The sequence below is a fragment of the Musca domestica genome, unplaced genomic scaffold (genome assembly GCF_030504385.1).
Source record: "Musca domestica strain aabys unplaced genomic scaffold, Musca_domestica.polishedcontigs.V.1.1 112, whole genome shotgun sequence".
Classification (NCBI taxonomy): Eukaryota; Metazoa; Arthropoda; class Insecta; order Diptera; family Muscidae; genus Musca; species Musca domestica.
The window spans coordinates 1755875-1775629 of NW_026712140.1; the positions used below are offsets into that span (position 1 = coordinate 1755875).

General features: G+C 36.1%; 1 protein-coding gene across 1 annotated transcript in view; it reads right to left on the reverse strand.

Moving 5' to 3' along the window:
• Positions 1-16482, reverse strand: part of LOC101895140 (uncharacterized) — an 88088-nt gene extending 71606 nt beyond the window's left edge. Inside the window, exon 1 of the mRNA XM_020036512.2 lies at positions 16326-16482. Coding sequence (XP_019892071.2) covers positions 16326-16335 — 10 coding nt within the window. The 5' untranslated portion in view covers positions 16336-16482. The remainder of the gene's footprint in view (positions 1-16325) is intronic.
• Positions 16483-19755: the final 3273 nt, after the last annotated feature.

A 19755-nucleotide genomic window follows, 5' to 3' on the forward strand; every position in this document is an offset into this window, starting at 1 on the left:
TCCCGGTAAATAATGTCGCTTAAATCATCAACATACCAAATATCGGGGGGTACGGTATATGGGGGCTATATGAAGACTTGGACCTATATGGCCCATTTTCTGTTTTATGCTGCTGTATTACGAACTTCAAATGCCAAATTTGGGACGATTTCGCTAAATAATGTCGCTAAAATCATCAAAATACCGAATATCGGGGGGTACCGTTATATGGGGGCTATATGAAGACGTGGATCTACATGGCTCATTTTTGACTTAGGATGTAGTATCCATTACGAACTTCAAATACCGAATTTGAAACGATTCCGGTAAACAATGTCGCTAAAATCATCAAAATACCGAATATCGGGAGGTACCGTTATATGGGGGCTACACAGATAATTTTCTGTCTTAGGCTGTAGTATTCTTTACGAACTTCAAATGCCAAATTTGAAACAATTCCAGCGAAAAATGGTACAGTTATATGGGGGCTATATGATAACTTGGACCTACATGGCCCATTTACGAACTTATCTGCCTACTGGCTAAATATACATGTATGCAAAATTTTAGCCTTCAATCTCAATTTGTTCGAAAGATAGCGTGATTACAACAGACAGAGAGAGACAGACAGACGGACATGGCTAAATCGTCTTAGAATTTTACGCTGATCAAAAATATATATATATATATATATATATACTTTGTAGGGTCTGACATGAGTATTTCGAGGAGTTACAAACGGAATGACAAAATTAATATACCCTCCATAGTATGGTGGATGGTATAAAAAGTGCAAGAAGTTACACCGCAACAGAAAGAAAATAGACTCAAAAGAGCTAACGAGTTGCTTCGCTTGACCGAAAATGGCGAACTGCCGAATTTGGTTTTCTCCGATGAATTCTTTCTCCAGCAGTTTGTAAACAAACAAAATGATCGTGTTTACTTGCAAAAGAGGTCAGCTGAAAATGTGCTCCTTCGGTTGGCCACCAGAACTCAAGCACCGACCATGGTGATATTCTGGAGGGTGTATTAAAGCCTTGGGCACACAAACCTTTTGGCTGTAGACCTTGGAAATTCCAACGGGACTCAGCACCATCGCACTCTGCACGCACCACCCAAGAATGGTTACAAAATGAGGTTCCTCGCTTTATTTTCAGCGCACAATGGCACCAAAATCTCCGGATACCAATCCATTGGACTGTTGTGTCTGGAGTATTTTGGAAAGCAAGGTTGGCACTAAAAAATGGCGTTTGACTTTGTTGCAGTTTTTTTTATCTCACCCTTTATAAGATTTGTTTTAAACTTTTGTGGGCAAAGTATCAGAAGTAACGAACCGGGTTTTCTGTTTTTTTTTTTTTTTTTTTTTTTTTTTTGATGAGGGATATGTTTGTCAGTTGAGTGAGTGTATAAAAATACTCATAAGTTGTATTTTTATACACTCACTCAACAGCTTTTCCCCTAATATTTCGATTATATGAAGGCTATAGTTAGAGTGAATATTTTTTAAGGGCTAATCTATAAAAAATAAACCCGCAAAGTTAATTTTCAGTTGATTTGAAGATTGGATTCCAAATACCGAAAATTAGAAGGTGGACCTACATCTATACTTAAAGTGGAACTAAATTTTATTTTTTTGCGTGGAGTTTGTCTAGCCATTAAGAAACCGAAATGTTAAATTACAGCAGCTTAGTTCGGAAATTTGGTCAGAAGCTTCAAAGAAAATCAGGAGTTTATTTGTGTGCTAAACGTGAGCTAATATATTGTTATTCCTGGGAATAAAATCAATGCCTGTACAAAATGTCAAAGTTCTATCTTTGATAGTGAATCATACTATATGGGGACTTCTATGACTTCGAGGTGTTGCAAAAATAATATACAGCTTAATATAATTTTCCTAAGACAGCGCATTGTAAAAGCAACTACGAAATCTAAAATATCTTTGTTCACAAATGCAACTGTATGGTAGCGATGGGTGCCGCCTGTTTTGCTATACACCTAGTGTGTTTTTTTTTTAATTTCTCCCAAGGGAACATATTTTGGTACGAGCTCACAATCCACATCTGTTGAACAGATTTCACAGCAAAACACGAAATTGAAATGCTGAAAACAACACCTCGTTTTTTACTTCTCCCGGGCATGGCCACAACTCTAATGATGATGATCATCATCATTATTAAAATGTTTAAAATAACAAATGTTAATTATTTTCATTTGAAAATCGACCCTTATTTGGTGTGGCATGGAAGTGTACGGGTTAACGGTTGCCACTCTGTTTTCATTACAAAATTTCACACTTTGAAAATGTGTGTTGGGTGGATTAAAAAGAATCTTCCCTGCGATTCATTGATCCTCTAGTAAAAACTAAATCCCTTTACTTCGTTATTTTTTCTCGAAAGAACATGCCGTGTGTGTGGGATTGTCCCCATATTATCCACATCTCATGTCTACAAAATATAATGCATGGTTTTTAATTTCCATCTCCCCCATCCCCCCATCATCCTCATCATTGTTGTTTAACAATGAATGGAAAAATGTGAGATATTGCCGTTTTTTAAAGCACGAGCGCATGTGCATTGTTGTAATTTTCCTAAGGAGGAGAGGAAAGAGAACACCACCAACGAACAAACGACACGACAACGCCAGCAGTTGTTCATTTCGAAGATGCTTTACAACAACTGCTTTATTTTTTTAGTAATGAGGTGCATCTTTTTGTCAGATGCGTTCCTTGTGCGTGTGTGTTTTTTTTTTTCTTTTTTTTCAATGGAAATATAGTTGCTAAAAATAGTTGCCGATTCGTTTGCATGCCGTCTGATCCACACACCTATACCTTGAAATGAATAGAAACGCCAAAGTAAAACTAGCAACAATTTTGTTTTGCTGTCAGCTATGTTAACACTACAGGTTGTGATGTTGTTAGATGTCAATGCCATATCATCATAAATCCCTTTGGGAACTAGTTTTTCCTTTTTGTGTATTTTTTGGGGGAGATGTACAGGTTTTTCCTAGGCATATGTTATTTTAGGGAATTTGAAATGAAATATTCTCCATAGCTTTTTAATGTGAACGTACTAAATCTTATTGTTTCCAATATCAATTTGTTTCCGCATAATTGAAATGTCTGGTGTTATAATGACAATGATCATGGGGTGGTTGGGTGACAGGAAGAGAGTGTCTACTTGAAGATATTCTTTAACAAATGTTTCAAATAACAAATCGAAGAAACGATATTTAAAAATTGACGTTTTTTTAATTTAATTAGAGTTTTCTAAAAATAAGAAAGAATTTGTCAAAGATTGTTTTTTTTTTTTTCAATGTCAGATATTTATCCATATCTCCGAACTGAACTATTGTTGTCATTTTATTAAATTTGTAATCACTAATTGTCTTAATTTTAAGAGATCTTGGAAAATAAAACTATACAATTCGAAAATGGCTTGCTTTTAATAAATTAAGTAATTTTTGGCACTTATGTAATAAAAAGATTTCGAGAATAAACACTTTGAACCTTGAGAAGCGGATGCCTTCTGGTCTTCTGTGTGCAGACCTCCCATTGATCTTCCATGAGGAGAAATCCTTTTTCTGGTATTTTATGAGACAATATTTTTCCATAGAAACCCTTTTTCAAGTTTTATGAGAAGACCTTTGTGTCTTCTATAAGAAGTCCTTTTAGTCTTTTCTAAGAAGACATTCTAATCTTCTCTGAGACAACGTTTAGTCTTCTGAGAGAATACCTTTTGGTCTTCCGTGAGAATACCTTTTGATCTTCTGTGAGAAGACCTTTTGGTCTTCTATGAGAAGAACTTCTGTTCTTCTATGAGAAGAACTTCTGTTCTTCTATGAGAAGAACTTCTGGTCTTCTATGAGAAGAACTTCTGTTCTTCTATAAGAAGAACTTCTGGTCTTCTATGAGAAGAACTTCTGGTCTTCTATGAGAAGACCTTCTGGCCTTATATGAGGAGACCTTCTGGTCCTCTATGAGAAGACCTTCTGGTCCTCTATGAAAAGACCTTCTGGTCCTCTATGAGAAGACCTTCTGGTCCTCTATGAGAAGACCTTCTGGTCCTCTATGAGAAGACCTTCTGGTCCTCTATGAGAAGACCTTCTGGTCCTCTATGAGAAGACCTTCTGGTCCTCTATGAGAAGACCTTCTGGTCCTCTATGAGAAGACCTTCTGGTCCTCTATGAGAAGACCTTCTGGTCCTCTATGAGAAGACCTTCTGGTCCTCTATGAGAAGACCTTCTGGTCCTCTATGAGAAGACCTTCTGGTCCTCTATGAGAAGACCTTCTGGTCCTCTATGAGAAGACCTTCTGGTCCTCTATGAGAAGACCTTCTGGTCCTCTATGAGAAGACCTTCTGGTCCTCTATGAGAAGACATTCTGGTCCTCTATGAGACGACATTCTGGTCCTCTATGAGACGACATTCTGGTCCTCTATGACACGACATTCTGGTCCTCTATGAGAAGACCTTCTGGTCCTCTATGAAAAGACCTTCTGGTCTTCCATGAGAAGACCTTCCGGTCTTCTATGAGAAGACCTTCCGGCCTTCTATGAGAAGACCTTCCGGCCTTCTATGAGAAGACCTTCTGGTCTTCTTTGAGAAGACCTTCTGGTCTTCTATGAGAAGACCTTCTGGTCTTCTTTGAGAAGACCTTCTGGTCCTCTATGAAAAGACCTTCTGGTCTTCCATGAGAAGATCTTCCGGTCTTCTATGAGAAGACCTTCCGGCCTTCTATGAGAAGACCTTCCGGCCTTCTATGAGAAGACCTTCTGGTCTTCTATGAGAAGACCTTCTGTTCTTCTATGAGAAGACCTTCTGGCCTTCTATGAGAAGAACTTATGATCTTCTATGAGAAGAACTTCTTATCTTCTATGAGAAAACATTCTGGTCTTCTATGAGAAGACCTTCTCGTCTTCTATGAGAAGACCTTCTCGTCTTCTGTTAGAATACTTTCCAGTCTTCTATAAGAAAACCTTCCCGTCTTCTACAAGAAGACCTCCAGTCTTCACAGAGAAGACCTTCCCGTCTTCTATGAGAATATCTTTTGATCTTCACCGAGCAGACCTTCCCGTCTTCTGGAAGAAAACCTTCTCGTCTTCACGAGAAGACCTTCCAGTCTTTTATAAGAAGACCTTCCCGTTTTATATGAGAAGACCTTTTTAGGTGGATATTCTGGTACCAAATAAAAATAATTCTTGATCTTTTGTAAATAGACATACTTATACTCAAGGAATGCATTTTTCTTCTTTCATCTGATTGTCTCACTGCATATTTTTAACAGGTTATCCTTTCTCCTAATTTATTTGACACTATAGGTATAAGTCGATTAAGGAAAATTTCAATATGGTAGGGCCCCTTCTCCGATAGCACCAAAACAAAATAAATCAAAATTAAGGCATTACATTAAAGGCGAAGCCAACGTACTTTTTTTAAAAGCCAATTACAACCTCATTACCAACCAATTACCATTTTCAATACCCATTTATTCTCTTTTGTTTCAGTCATTTACAAGTGGGTCAACAATAAACTCTCAATCAAAGTTTTTTCCTTTGTCTTTTTTGTTTTTGTAGCACAATTTTCACAAAAGTGCTGCATCTAAATTTACATTTGAATAGAGGACAACTAAAATGGATAAACACGAAAGCCAGGCATACAACTAGACACAAAAATGAAAAAATCACAGTCTGTGCTAAAAAAAAAAAAACCAAAACGATCCTCCATATTTCAATGCGTTAATTGTTATGCAATTAATTAAAACCCCATTCACAACTTGTGCGTGTTTTTTGCAGTAATTTTCAGTAGACAGACAAGACCAGCAGCAGCAGATGTTTGACGGGATAGACTATGTGACTCTACTGTTGCTGCAAGAAGGGAGCGTTTTGAAGAGAATCTAAATTGTTATTGAAATCATGTGAATATCACGCACATGTTTATGATCACAGACAACACACAGACATATTGTACAATTGTACATACATGGCTGAACATGTGCCATAATTAGCAAGGAATTTATGTAAAAAAGTAAATTCTAAAAAAATTGGAGACTCAATTGTATAAATCACCTCTGTGTTTATGAAATTTCTTAGAATATAAAATGATTGAAACTCTAACAAGTGCATGATGATAGTTCGGAGAAAAAGTTTTTTTTTTATATTTTATGAATGAAATATTATTAGAATGATTCGTGATGTCGACGGAGTGATATACCATCACCTGCAGTGCATTGAGTCATATCGAATAGACAGAGTTGGCAATCGATTGAACAGAAGTAGAGAATGCTGATTATAGAATCCTGTGTGTGTCGCATTTAGGATTTTTCGCTAGAAAGTACAGCATATTCGGACTAAATCGATGTAATTTATCCAGTTCAAAACATACCGAAATTTATATTATCAAATCTCATACTTTGTATATATGTTGCAAATATCTGTATATATTTTGACTGATATTAAAATCTCTTTTCTAGAGCGTGTAAGAATTTTCGATCTTTAACATTTTTGCAAACATTTAGAGCTACAAGAGGGGCATTTTTGGTCAGTTCTTTTAAAATTAAAAATATGCTTAAAACCCTCGCAATAACTAAAAACAGGGGTGCATATATAGGGTGAGATGAAAAACTGCAACCAACTTCAGACTACTGTCATTTCTAAGCCACTTGCCCGACAGCTGTTGAAATTATTCCAGTGACAGCTACTTATATTGTTAATATGCGTACAAAAGCATTTTGGTGGGAATTTTCCAGAAAAAAGTTTGTCGTGATGGAATTCAAGCGTATTTAAATGTGAATAAATCTTTTGTGTCTCGTAACATTGCTCGTTAATGTGACACTGGTAGCGTAGCTCGACGTCAAGGAAGTAGACGGAAAAAGACAGCAACATAAGCAGGAATGGTTCGAAAAGTAAATAAGTGTCTTGATCGAAACCCGCGACGCAGTGTCTGAAAAATGGCTAGTGAACTGAACATATCGCAATATTCCATTCGGCAAATATTGAAAAATGAGCTCGGGGTAAAGCCATTGAAATTCCAAAAAGTGCAAGAACTTACACTGTAACAGAATGAAAATAGACTCAAAAGAGCTAAAGAGTTGTTTCGCTTGGCATAAAACAAAATGTTCATGTTTACTTGCCAAAGAGGTCAGCTGAAAATGTGCCCCTTCGGTTGGCCACCAGAACTCAACAGTCGACGATGTTGATGGTGTGGTCCGCCATAACAGCCTCTCGTATTAATCGACCGAGTATTATCGCGAAAATATTCGGGAGGGTGTATTAATGCCTTGGGCACGCAAACATTTTGGCCTCAGACCTTGGACATCCCAACAGGACTCAGCACCATCGCACTCATCATGCGCCACCCAAGAATGGTTACAAAATGAGATACCTCGCTTCATTTCCAGCGCACAATAGCCACCAATATCTCCGGATACCAATCCGTTGGACTATTGTGTCTGGAGTATTTTGGAAAACAAGGTTGGCACTAAAAAATACCAAAAGTGTCGATCACCTCAAGCAAGAGCTTCTCCGGGAATGACCCGAAATACCGCAGAGCAACATTCGAGCATGGTGTGACGGTTTCATTGGCCGTTTGAAGGCCATAATTCGTGCCAATTCGAACAAATCTAAACTTATTCTAAAATTTGATGCTATTTCCGACATTCTTTGCTTTCATTTAATAGAATTAAAATAAATGTAAAAATTATGGCGTTTGATTTTGTTGCAGTTTTTTTTATCTCACCCTGTATATATGTACTCAATTGGAGTACGGCTTTTACTATTGAATTTGTTTTTAATATTTATAAATTTAGGGTTTATAGAAAAAGTTACGAATTTTAATGTATTCTGAGACGTATAGTATAATTTCGTAGCAATTAATTTTGAGGAATCTTTAAAATTACTTCAATCCCGTGCAAATGGAGTTTTTTTTAACATTTTTTTAAGAACCAAAAACACACCTTTGATTCTCGTAATGTTATAAGATGCAAAGATTCTAAGGAATATTCTGAATTACTACAATCCCTTTAAATTGAGTTTTTGAAATTTTTTTAAACATTCACTCGCTTGAGGTTTGAAATTTTTCATTAAAATATCCTCGTATTGTTATAAAATGCAAAGATTTCGTAAAATTTTATTTTTTCATTATTTCAGGTTACTTTGCGATTTAAACTTCCAAAATGCCTCTCTTTTTAACTCAACTTTTGTATTTTGTAGCTCTTTGATAAATTTTCTTCAAATTCGAACGGATTTACAAAATCAATATACCTCCCAGTATCATATTGCAAGGGCAGAAAATGTTCTATGAATTCATTGTTATTAATGGAGTTGTGACTGTTCTCTCATGTTCAATTTTCAAGCGACGCCATGGACACACTACAACAAGTGTACTGATATTAATTCAACACATCAATGCCATCGTTACCGAAGAGCCAGCGTAACATTACACTAAACTCTTCATTTGACAGAGCACAATCTGTTGGGATATACCCACAGTGCCAACCCATACTAACCTTAAAAACCACACAACAAGTGGACATGGACATTGATGTCTTCATTTTGTTCCAACACTCTCCAAATATGCCTATTCTAAGACAGCTACACTTCTCACTAGAACATTGGCAATTTCCCAGAACGTTAAACAATTTATCATCCATCAAATGGAGATCCCTAAGAACCCTGCCAGACCACTTGAAGTGTGTGTGTGCTCTTCTCTATGCCGCAAATTCCAAAACTGTACACAAAAACAATTAGTGCAAATGGGCCTATAATGATCCTAGCCCAATGTTAGACGCATGTGTGTGTCCATATACATGATTAACATGGCATAGTAGCTAATATGGGGAGGTTGCCATACCTCCCCCTACATTTCTTGGTGTTTGGTGCCTGATTTCACTGTGGGAATTGTAAAATTTGAAGTATTCCTCTTCATCATTATTGGAGAAGGAAAAGTGCGAAATTTTCCTAAAACTATTTTCGAATTTGCTTCCATTTTTTTTGGTTTGAATCTGTAAAATATTCTTAACATGTAAATATTTATGGAGATTGGTGTTTGTTGTCTTCTGGACTATGTTATTTTCCCATCTTTAGAGAGTATTGTGACTGCAGCTAATGGAGCATGCAATTTATTGTGGTCGTCATTTACCCACGTTCAAATTTATGGGAAAGCGCCACCAACACGACCAGCATCATTGTCATCATCATTAGCCCGCCATGCTCACCATTGTTGCTGCGCTCCACTAGAAATGTGTATCACAGAACCAACAACATCGGCTGCATAGATGAAAACTCACTCACACACACACACACACAAATGAAAAAAGAAAATCAAGTAAATTTTGAAATGATGCCAGAAGTTTATGATAATGCGCGACAAAGGAATGCTGTGATTTGAATTACTGCTAATAGAGAAAGTATAAATCATCGCGTTTTGCTTCGTAAACGAATGATCAGAAATGAAGTGGCCTGTTCGGTTTATCCATATGGGGGACACTTTCTTTGTCTATGCGAATGTTAATTCAAATAGAAGATAGACAGATAAGTATTTGCGTAGCTGTGCGCACACATGTATTCAATACATAGCTAACTAACCGACACACTGACTGACTCAGCTGTGTGAGCTTCGTTAAAGGTCATTCATCAATTTGTTACACTTTATTTAGCCAATATCTACGTTAGATGCGTTTTATGTTCGGGCGGAGATTATCAAAGATTTATTCTACACAAAATTCAAACGGTCAGTCAATCCAATACTATCTAATGTTGGAATAAAAGTGGCATTTGTTTCGGTTCCGTTAAAATGCTGGAAGGTACTTTTGTGTGTTTAGGAAACAGAAATGGTGGTCAATTCAAAGTATTTGGGACCTTTCCCTTTATGAAAATACTAGCTGGCCCGGTCCGCGTTGCCGACCCGTAATTTTAGTCTTTAATGCTTATTATATCCCCCACCTTGGAAAGGAGGGTATATTAACTTTTTCATTCCGTTTGTAACATCCCTAAATGTTCGTCATAGACTCCGTCTGTATGTCTGTTTATTTAAATTACGATACAGTCCACATTATTTGACGTAGAGCTTCAAAATTTAGCAGAACAATTTGTACTGTGTATAGGATGGTTGGTATTGAAAATGGTCCACGTTTTGGTATAGTCCCCATATAACGGTACCTCTCGAAATTCGTTATTTTGACGATTTTTGTCACATTTCTCCTCGGATTTGTCCGCGTTGCCGGCCCGTAGTTTTAGTCTTTAATGCAAATTTAGCATAGCATAATATTTCACAAATCTAGCTCATAAAGGTGAACAAATTTTAATATAAATATTGATTCGACTAATCAAAATAATTTCTGAATAGTCAAAGTTAATTACGCTTTTACACCCATTACCATAGCACCTCAAATTGCGCATTAGAGTCCCCAAAAAGTCTATGTTCTTGTTCATAGTAAAATTCAATGACGATTAAACAATACCCGCGTTGTTGTCCGCCAATCGGTAAACATCACTATAGATCGGCGGGCCTGGGGACTATATGGGGACTGTACCAAAATATTTACGTATGTTGACATTTTTCTGTAAGACGGTTCTCTACTCACAAAGTAGCCTAAATACAGCAAATAATGGCCAAATCAGTTGAAAAACGTGGCCAAGACCACGGTCACAGCTGAAATCAGGGATACATTTAAAGAAGGGTTATAACAAAACGTGGCCCAACCAATATTCTCTTGGGGGTTACAAATTCAATAAAAAACAAAATTTTCTTTTCTGACCACCAATTAGATGTGAAAGTGGACTTGGAGATACTCCAATGTAGGGACTTTACTTAAATAAATTCCTGTGTGGCAATTATCTGTATGATGGTTTCCTACCCCAGGGTAGCATAAATACAATTTTTAGCCAAATCAATTAATGAATATGGTCAAAACCAAAATGGGCCCTACTCTGAAAATTTCAAACTTTATGCGAAGAGGTTTTCTACCTCCTTAGAAACAAATATGCCAAATAATGTCCAAAATATTAAAAAAGTGACCAAGACACAAAAAAAACTTAAATCATACGATGGTTATATAAATATGAAATCGGGTTGTACCCTTATCCGTGAGTTATGATCGATATCATGACCTGCAAAAGCGATTAAAGGTATCTCGAATGTTTGGGAAGAATTTCTGGAAGGATAGAAATTCTTTTCTTACTAAGAGTCCCATTCGCTCTACTATTTTCCACCCTTTATATTTGGTATTTTTCTGATTGTACATTTGACGGATTATTGAGACAGGAAAGAAGTAGTTCCACGCTTTGAAATGAGCCCCATTAGGGTTTTTCGGTAATTTTCGTTTGTTCAAATGTGTTCGCATCTTCCAGCTGAACCACGATGTCGGCAGTGGAGTTGAAAGGTAGATGTCAGTTAACATCGTATTTCCCACTTATTTAATTTTTTGGTGAAAATTTGTATATAGTGAAAAATTATTTTTTATTTTGTTCACAAAAAATTTACTGAATTCAATTAGATAATACAAATTGAAAAAAAAAATTGACAAAAGAAGAATAACACATTGAAAAAATCTTCAACTTGTTCGCTGATTTTTTACAGAAAATGTTTAAAGATCCTTATATAGTTTGTCAATAGAATGTACTTCTATTTTAAAATTCGATTCCATTAAATTATTTCGACATCATCTATTCCGTTTCGCCACCACATAATTCGGTACTACACTTCCATGTAACTCGACATCAATTTCATTTCTCAAGAAATCAAGTCAATTAAATAAATTGGTATTAATATTTGAATTCAAAAAAAAAAAAAAAAAAAATAAAAAAATAAAAAAAACACTACAAATGTACATTAGAAAAAAGTAAGTCAAAATGGAAAAACATTATGCAAAATAAAACATTACTATTGTACATTTCAAAAGTCAAAATGAAAATGTTAATATAACACATTTTTACGCGATTTTTTTGGATATTATCCTTTTCGGAGAGGAGACAATTCCGAATTTGTATGAATCGTTAAAATTAGTCCAGCGGTTCTTAAGTTATAAGCGTAGTAACTAACACAACTTTCTTTTATATATATAGATATAAATGTAATGACTATAAAATATAGATTCATGACCAGTTGTTTTTTAACTGACGACAGCCTTTAAAATTACTGGCAGGCGTGCGTAAGCGTTTTGAAAGTTTACATCGCAAAGTAAAAGAAATAGAAGGGGCATCCACAATCGTTCTTGAAACTTTCATAATAATTTTCCTTCACATACACTGTCTTTGCCAATCTTACTGATAATAGTATGAGAACTTATTTCGCCGACAATCTAATATCAACCGAGTTAGCAAAGGGATCCTCTTTAATAAAATTATTAACAGCTCGTAACAAGTCCTAATATTCCGCAAAATTATTTTTCATGAAATTCTACTATACAGGGTGAGATAAAAAAAAACTGTAACAAAATCAAACGCCACAATTTTTACATTTTTTTTTAATTTTCTCGAATGAAAGCAAATAATGTAAGAAATAGCATCAAATTTTAGAATATATTTAGATTCGTTCGAATTGGTCACATTTGGTACAAATTATGGCCTTCAAACCTTGCTTTCCAAAATACTCCAGACACAATAGTCCAACGGATGGGTATCCGGAAATATTGGTGGCCATTGTGCGCTGGAAATAAAGCGAGGAATATCATTTTGTAACCATTCTTGGGTGGCGTGTGCCGAGTGTGATGGTGCTGAGTCCTGTTGGAACGTCCAAGGTCTGCGGCCAAAATATTTGCCTGATCAAGGCTTTAATACAACCTCCAGAATATTTTCGCGTTAATATTCGGCATTTATTCTGATCGATAAATAGGAGCAGAAGTGCACATTTTTAGCTGACATCTTTGGCAAAATGATCGTCTTCATTTTGTTTGTTTACAAACTGCTGGACAACGAATGTTTTCTCATCGGAGAAAACCAAATTCGGCAGTTCACCACTTTCGGCCAAGCGAGGCAACTTTTTAGCTCTTTTGAGTCTATTTTCTTTCTGTTGCGGTGTAAGTTCTTGCACTTTTTGGAATTTCAATGGCCTGAATGGAATATTGCGATATGTTCAGATCACGATCCATTTTTGGGCCACTGCGACGCGGGCTTCGATCAAGTCGCTTCTTTACTTTTTGAACCATTTCTGCTGATGTTGCTGTTTTCTTTCATCCACTTCCTTGACGTCGGACTATGCTACCAGTATCACGGTAACGAGCGATGGTACGAGACACAAAAGATTTATTCACATTTAAATGCTGATGTGCTCTAACTTTTTTTGTGCTTTTGTACGCATGTAAACAATATAATGAGCTGCAACTGGAATAATTTTAACAGCTGTTTGACGAGTGGCCTAGAAATGACAGCAGTCTGAAGTTGGTTGCAGTTTTTTTCTTTTTCTCTTGCTGACAGATGTTTACGCGATTTTAACCATTACTGGAAAGAGGATTGAGGCGCTAGCTCGGTATACGATATCGCGGGGGCTATACGATATCGTGGACCGATATAGCCCATCTTCGAACTTGACCTGCCTGCAGACAAAAGAGGGATCTAGCTTCCTATCTTAATTCGTTTAGACTGTAGCGTGATCACAACAGACGAACGGACATGGCTAAATCGTCTTAGAATTTTACGCTGATCAAGAATATATATACTTTGTTGGGTATAAAATGATTATTTCGATGAGTTCCAAACGGAATGACGAACTTAATATACCCTCCATACTATGTATGGTGGAGGGTATAAAAAATAATCTGAACTTATATTTAATACGCAATATGTTTGCTAATTTTGCGTGTTCAAAATCGAACACATAAATGTAAAAATGTGCGTATTAAAATATTTTTAAAATTATCAAAACTTTAACGAATGTTTAAATGCTTTGTGACCTCCAAAACAATCATGCATCTGTAATCCCCTTTGATATCATTATTGTAATACACATGTTCAATTGCATGTAAATCATTAAAATTATGTTCACATACAACACAGTAGTATCTGACATCTGGTTACTGACCCCAAATGCTGTGGCTGCTACTACTACTACTGCAGCTACCCCAACACATTGATGTGTTGTTATCTTTTAAGTTTTTGTTTACATTCTTCTAATATTAAATCATAAACAAATCAAATAAAAGATTATCATCGAATGCAACGCATATGACATCTATGAATGAATGTTGATTGGAGCACATTAGATGGGGTCGGTTAAACTAAGTAAATACCAATGTATAATTTATTGATACTCCTTTTTATACCCTCCACCATACTATGGAGGGTATATTATTTGTCATTCCGTTTGTAACTCCTCGAAATACTCATGTCAGACCCAACAAAGTATATATATTCTTGATCAGCGTAAAATTCTAAGTCGATTTAGCAATGTCCGTCTGTCTGTTGTAATCACGCTATCTTTCGAATGAATTGAGATAGATGGCTAAAATTTTGCACACATGTTTATTTTTCCAGTAGGCAGGTTAAGTTCGTAAATGGGCCATGTAGGTCCACGTTTTCATATAGCCCCCATATAACGGTACCTCCCTATATTCGGTATTTTGATGATTTTAGCGACATTATTCACCGGAATTGTTTCAAATTTGGTATTTGAAGTTCCAAATGGATACTACACCCTAAGATAGAAAATTGTCTGTGCAAGTCCATGTCTTCGTATAGCCCCCATACCTCCCGATATTCGGTATTTTGATGATTTAAGCGACCTTTTATCCGGAAGTAATTTAAAATTTAGTATTTGAAGTTCAAAATGGATACAACACCTTAAGACAGAAAATTGTCTGTGCAGGTCCACGTCTTCGTATAGCCCCCATATAACAGTACCTCCTGATATTCGGTATTTTGATGATTTTAACGACATTATTCACGGGAATTTTTTCAAATTTGGTACTTGAAGTTCAAAATGGATACTACACCCTAAGACAGACAATTGTCTGTGCAGGTCCACGTCTTCGTATAGCCCCCATATAACGGTACCTCCCTATATTCAGTATTTTGATGATTTTAGCGACATTATTCACCGGAATTGTTTTAAAATTGGTATTTGGAGTTCCAAATGGGAACTACAGTCTGTGACAGAAAACTGTCTGTGCGGGTCCAGGTCTTCGTATAGGCCCCCTCCCTATATTCGGTATTTTGACGATTTTAGGTACAATACCCACCGAAATTGCTTGAGATGCGGTATTTGAAGTTCGTAATGGATGCTACAGCCTGTGACAGAAAATTGTCTATGCTGGTCCAGGTCTTCGCACAGCTCCAATTTAACGGCACCTCCTTATATACGATATTTTGATGATATTAGCTACATTATTCACCATTTATTTCAAATTTCTAATTTGAATATGGTAATGGCTTATGACAGACAATGCCTATGTATGTCCACGTCGTATAGACCTATATATATTCGGTATTTTTAAAATTTTAAAAGAATTTTTTAAGGATTTTATTTTTTGAAAATTTCCAAATTCGTTGCAAATGGTGGTGGGTATTAAAAGTTCGGCCCGGCCGAACTTACTGCTTTTTAACTTGTTTTATTTTGGCCACTCTTAGACGGTTTAATATATTTAGTTTAAGACCCATATTAATATTCACAAAAGAATAGTCGTGATGATATTTTATATGATTATTCTTGAGTATTTTTCACATTTTTGTTCTTTAACAAACGCTAATATTTATGCTGCAATCTGTTGTTAACATTGTTGAACATCTGTTGTTAAAATTTAAATACAAAGCAATCAGCAGCCATAAATGAAATAAAGAATGAAGTTATCTTCATTTAATTGCTAAATTTCCCTTAATTACCCTTAAATGTCATAATATGAATGAGACAAAAGAAATGTGCATTCAAAAGATTTGCAATTTCAGATATGTATAATTTAATTTAATTAATTTATTGTTTGGTTATTTCTTTTTGATAATTTGTTTTCAATATTTTCCCCAGTAAATTAAATGTCAGTGCATTTTGTATATGTATAGAAAAAGGTGATTCGATTTGCGTCGTTTAGAGTTGCGTCGCGATTCTCCGGTCCCCAATAACGACGGAAGTCTGGGCTTTAGTATATTTTAAAAGTCGTAAAGACTTACGCCGTTTTCACAAACTTGAATAGAATATATATTCTTAGAATCCATCTGACGCCTTATAAAACTTTGGCCTGGTTTAAAATTAAGGGCATCACCTGTTTTTTCCAATTTCGATGGCAATTTTCAATACATCATAGTTTCAAAATTTAACATGCAATTTTATTCAAAACAAAAACAATTAAATTCTAAAAAATTTTAAAACTTTTTATAGTAAATAATAAAAATACGCATGTAAATAAAAATTACTACAATTGCACTTACCCACAGACATTTTAAACGGATTTCTTATTTTATTTAATTACAATCGATACTGGCCAATGGTGGGGCGTGAGCTTCCTTAAAACGATCAATAACAACAGCGGCGGCAGCAGCAGCAGCACTACCTCTTCGGAAAAGTGATTGTCCACAAAGCAAATTTGAAGTTCAATTGGTGAAGGTACCGTTCGCAGTCGTCGAGGTAGTAGTGATTGTAAATAATCGTTGTATATTCGAACAAACACTCCTGAACACCATAAAAATAATAATAACAATAATATTTTTTTTTTTATTATTTTGGCAGTGGCTACTCGTTGTGTGGCAATATGGGTGGCGGCGGCGACTACCAACAACAATAACTTTTAATTTTTGGTTTGTTTCTCTCTTCTTTTTCGTTTTGTTTTTTATTTTATTTGTTTTTTTTTTCTTCTCCCCAAAACCGTATTTGTATATCCGGCGGAAACGTTATGTTTGCGACTTCAGGTTGATGCGATCGATGCCTTTATTCAAATGCTATTGAATTTTGGTAGAACGTGTGTGCGCCTGTGAGTGATGGTGTAGTTTTGATTTTAAAATAAATTTTACTAAAAAAATAAAACTTGTGTTTTATTTTACAATCGCGTGCACTTGCAAGGCACATTAAACGATCATTGACCTGCAAAGAAAAATAAAAACAAATGTTAAATTTAAAAAAGAAAACATGCATAATTTTTCTCTGTTCTGCAATTCGCATGGTGCGAAGAAAATAAATGAGGTATCAAAAAATAATGCAAAATCAAAACAACAACAAAATAATAATAACAACAAGTTGTAATTAAATATTCTAAGTACAAAAGTAGGAACAACAACACGATGGACATGCAATTGCACACAGCTGACATAAAATATTGCAATGACAGTGGCAGGTTTAATTGTCAGGCTTATTAACAAACAGATACCCTGTCTGCTGCGGAAAATCCAGGAGGCTTATTCGTGACACCAAAACTGGGTGGAGTTGTTCAGTAGTGTTGGTCCCAAAGACGCACAACAAATCAATATCACTGAGCCCATCAACGTTGAAGACATTGAACTGTGATCAACGTTTGATGGGACATTGAAATGTCTTCGGATCCTGAAAATGCCGGAGGTGGACAAATTTTAATGGAATTCATTATGGAAAGGATTTTTTATGTTTATTTAAAATATATTTTTTCACTATTGGAAACATTACAAACAAGCTAAAAACATAGTTATTTCTCTAAACTTAACGAGCAAAAATAAATACTTTTTTACCGTATGGAGTAATGATTAACTGCGGTACAGAGCGTGCACGTTCGACTACAAAACTCCGAAGAATGAAACTCACTTGAATTCGAACGAGAGAGCTCTTGGGAGCATAAATAATAGAGCAAACTTAATTTCTCGATGCCGATGTCGTTGCATATAAACTACGAAAGCATTGCTCGTTTACGACTGTAGTTTCCGGACAGTTGTATCTCTCGAAGATGTGATCATAATTTGTCAGGGCTCAGATTTCGAAGGGTGCGAGTTGTATATAAAGTTTACTCTCCACTCTTTTGTTTTAAGCAGCGTTCGCGAGTTAATCCTCTTTAAAAAATTAGAGCCGGAGTCGAAAAGCTCGAAATAGAGTTATAGTAAACTCTAAGAGTGAGGAACGATAATTTTGTTTATGGAGGTCATTTAAAAAACCATTTTCACACCCAATCAAAATATAAATAAAAATATTACGATGCTCGAAGTTTTCACCGTCTTTATAGACAGTTCTGCGACTGTAACAGATAGAATAGAATGTACGATCACATCCGTCTGCTCCTCTGGGAAGTAGTACTTTATTAGAAGATCCTGAAGAATAACAGCATACAGGGTGAGATGACCTCAGACTTCTGACTTTTTTAAGTCACTCATCCGTCAGCTGTTAAAATTATTCCAGTGACAGCTCATTATATTGTTCACAAGCGTACAAAAGCATTTTGATGAGAATTTTCCAAAAAAAAAGTTATTCGTGATGGCATTCAAGCGTGATAGAGTGATTTATTTATATTTTGCTAGAAAACCAAAAGTGGCTATTATTAGAGCACTCCAGCATTTACATGTGTATAAATCTTTTGTGTCTCGTACCATCGCTCGTTACCGTGATACTGGTAGCGTAGCCCGACGTCAACGAAGTGGACGGAAGAAAACAGCAACATCAGCAGAAATGGTTCGAAAAGTAATGAAGCGACTTGATCGAAACCCGCATCACAGTGGCCGAAAAATGGCTCGTGAGCTGAACATATCGCAATATTCCATTCGGCAAATATTGAAAAATGAGCTCGGGGTGCAAAAACTTGGCTTGGGCGAAAGTGGTGAACTGCCGAATTTGGGTTTCTCCGATTAAAAACATTTGTTGTCCAGCAGTTTGCAAACAAACAAAATGATCGTGTCTACTTGCCAAAGAGGCCAGCTGAAAATGTGCACACTCGCTTGGCCACCAGAACTCAAGCGCCGACCATGGTCGCTCTTCGCTCGTATTAATCGGCCGTGGCATCAGAAGAAATGCCGAATATTATCGCGAAAATATACTGTAGTCTGTATTAAAGCCTTGGGCACGCAAACATTTTGGCCGCAGACCTTGGACATTCCAACAGGACTCAGCACGCGCCACCAAAGAATGGTTACAAATTGAGGTTCCTCGCTTCATTTCCAGAGCACAATGGCCACCAAAATATCCGTATACCAATCCGTTGGACTATTGTGTCTGGAGTATTTTGGAAAGCAAGGTTGGCCCTAAAAAATACCAAAGTGTTGATCACCTCAAGCAAGCGCTTCGGCGGGAATGTGCCAAAATACCGCAAAGCAACATTCGAGCAGCGTGTGACGGTTTCATTGGCCGTTTGAAGGACATAATTCGTGCCAAAGGTGACCAATTCGAACAAATCTGAACTTATTGTAAAATGTGATGCTATTTCCGACATTTTTTGCTTTCATTCAATAAAATTAAAAAAAAATGTAAAAATATGGCGTTTGACTTTATTGCAGTTTTCTTATCTCACCCTGCATATGGGATCAATATTTGAACCGATTTTCACAAATTTGAACTACTTGCTTCTAGGCTGTACTTTGTCGGATGGGCCGAAATACCTCCTATTTGGACGAATATTACACATATGGCGCTCAAAAAATTTTGAAATCGGATAAAGATATATATTTATTGAAGCTATATCTAAATCTGGACCGATTGTCACCTATTTAAATAGGATTCGTCATTGAACCCAACAAAGGATTTTTGGAAAATATTATTTCAATCGGGCTATAAATGTGGACCGACCAACATACATAAATCGGATGTTACAAACAAAGTCACAAAAACATAATATCACAGTATGGCGTAGGGTATAAATAAGGGACCATAAAATCGAAAACAGATCGTAACATATAAGACCCAGATTCTTTAGAT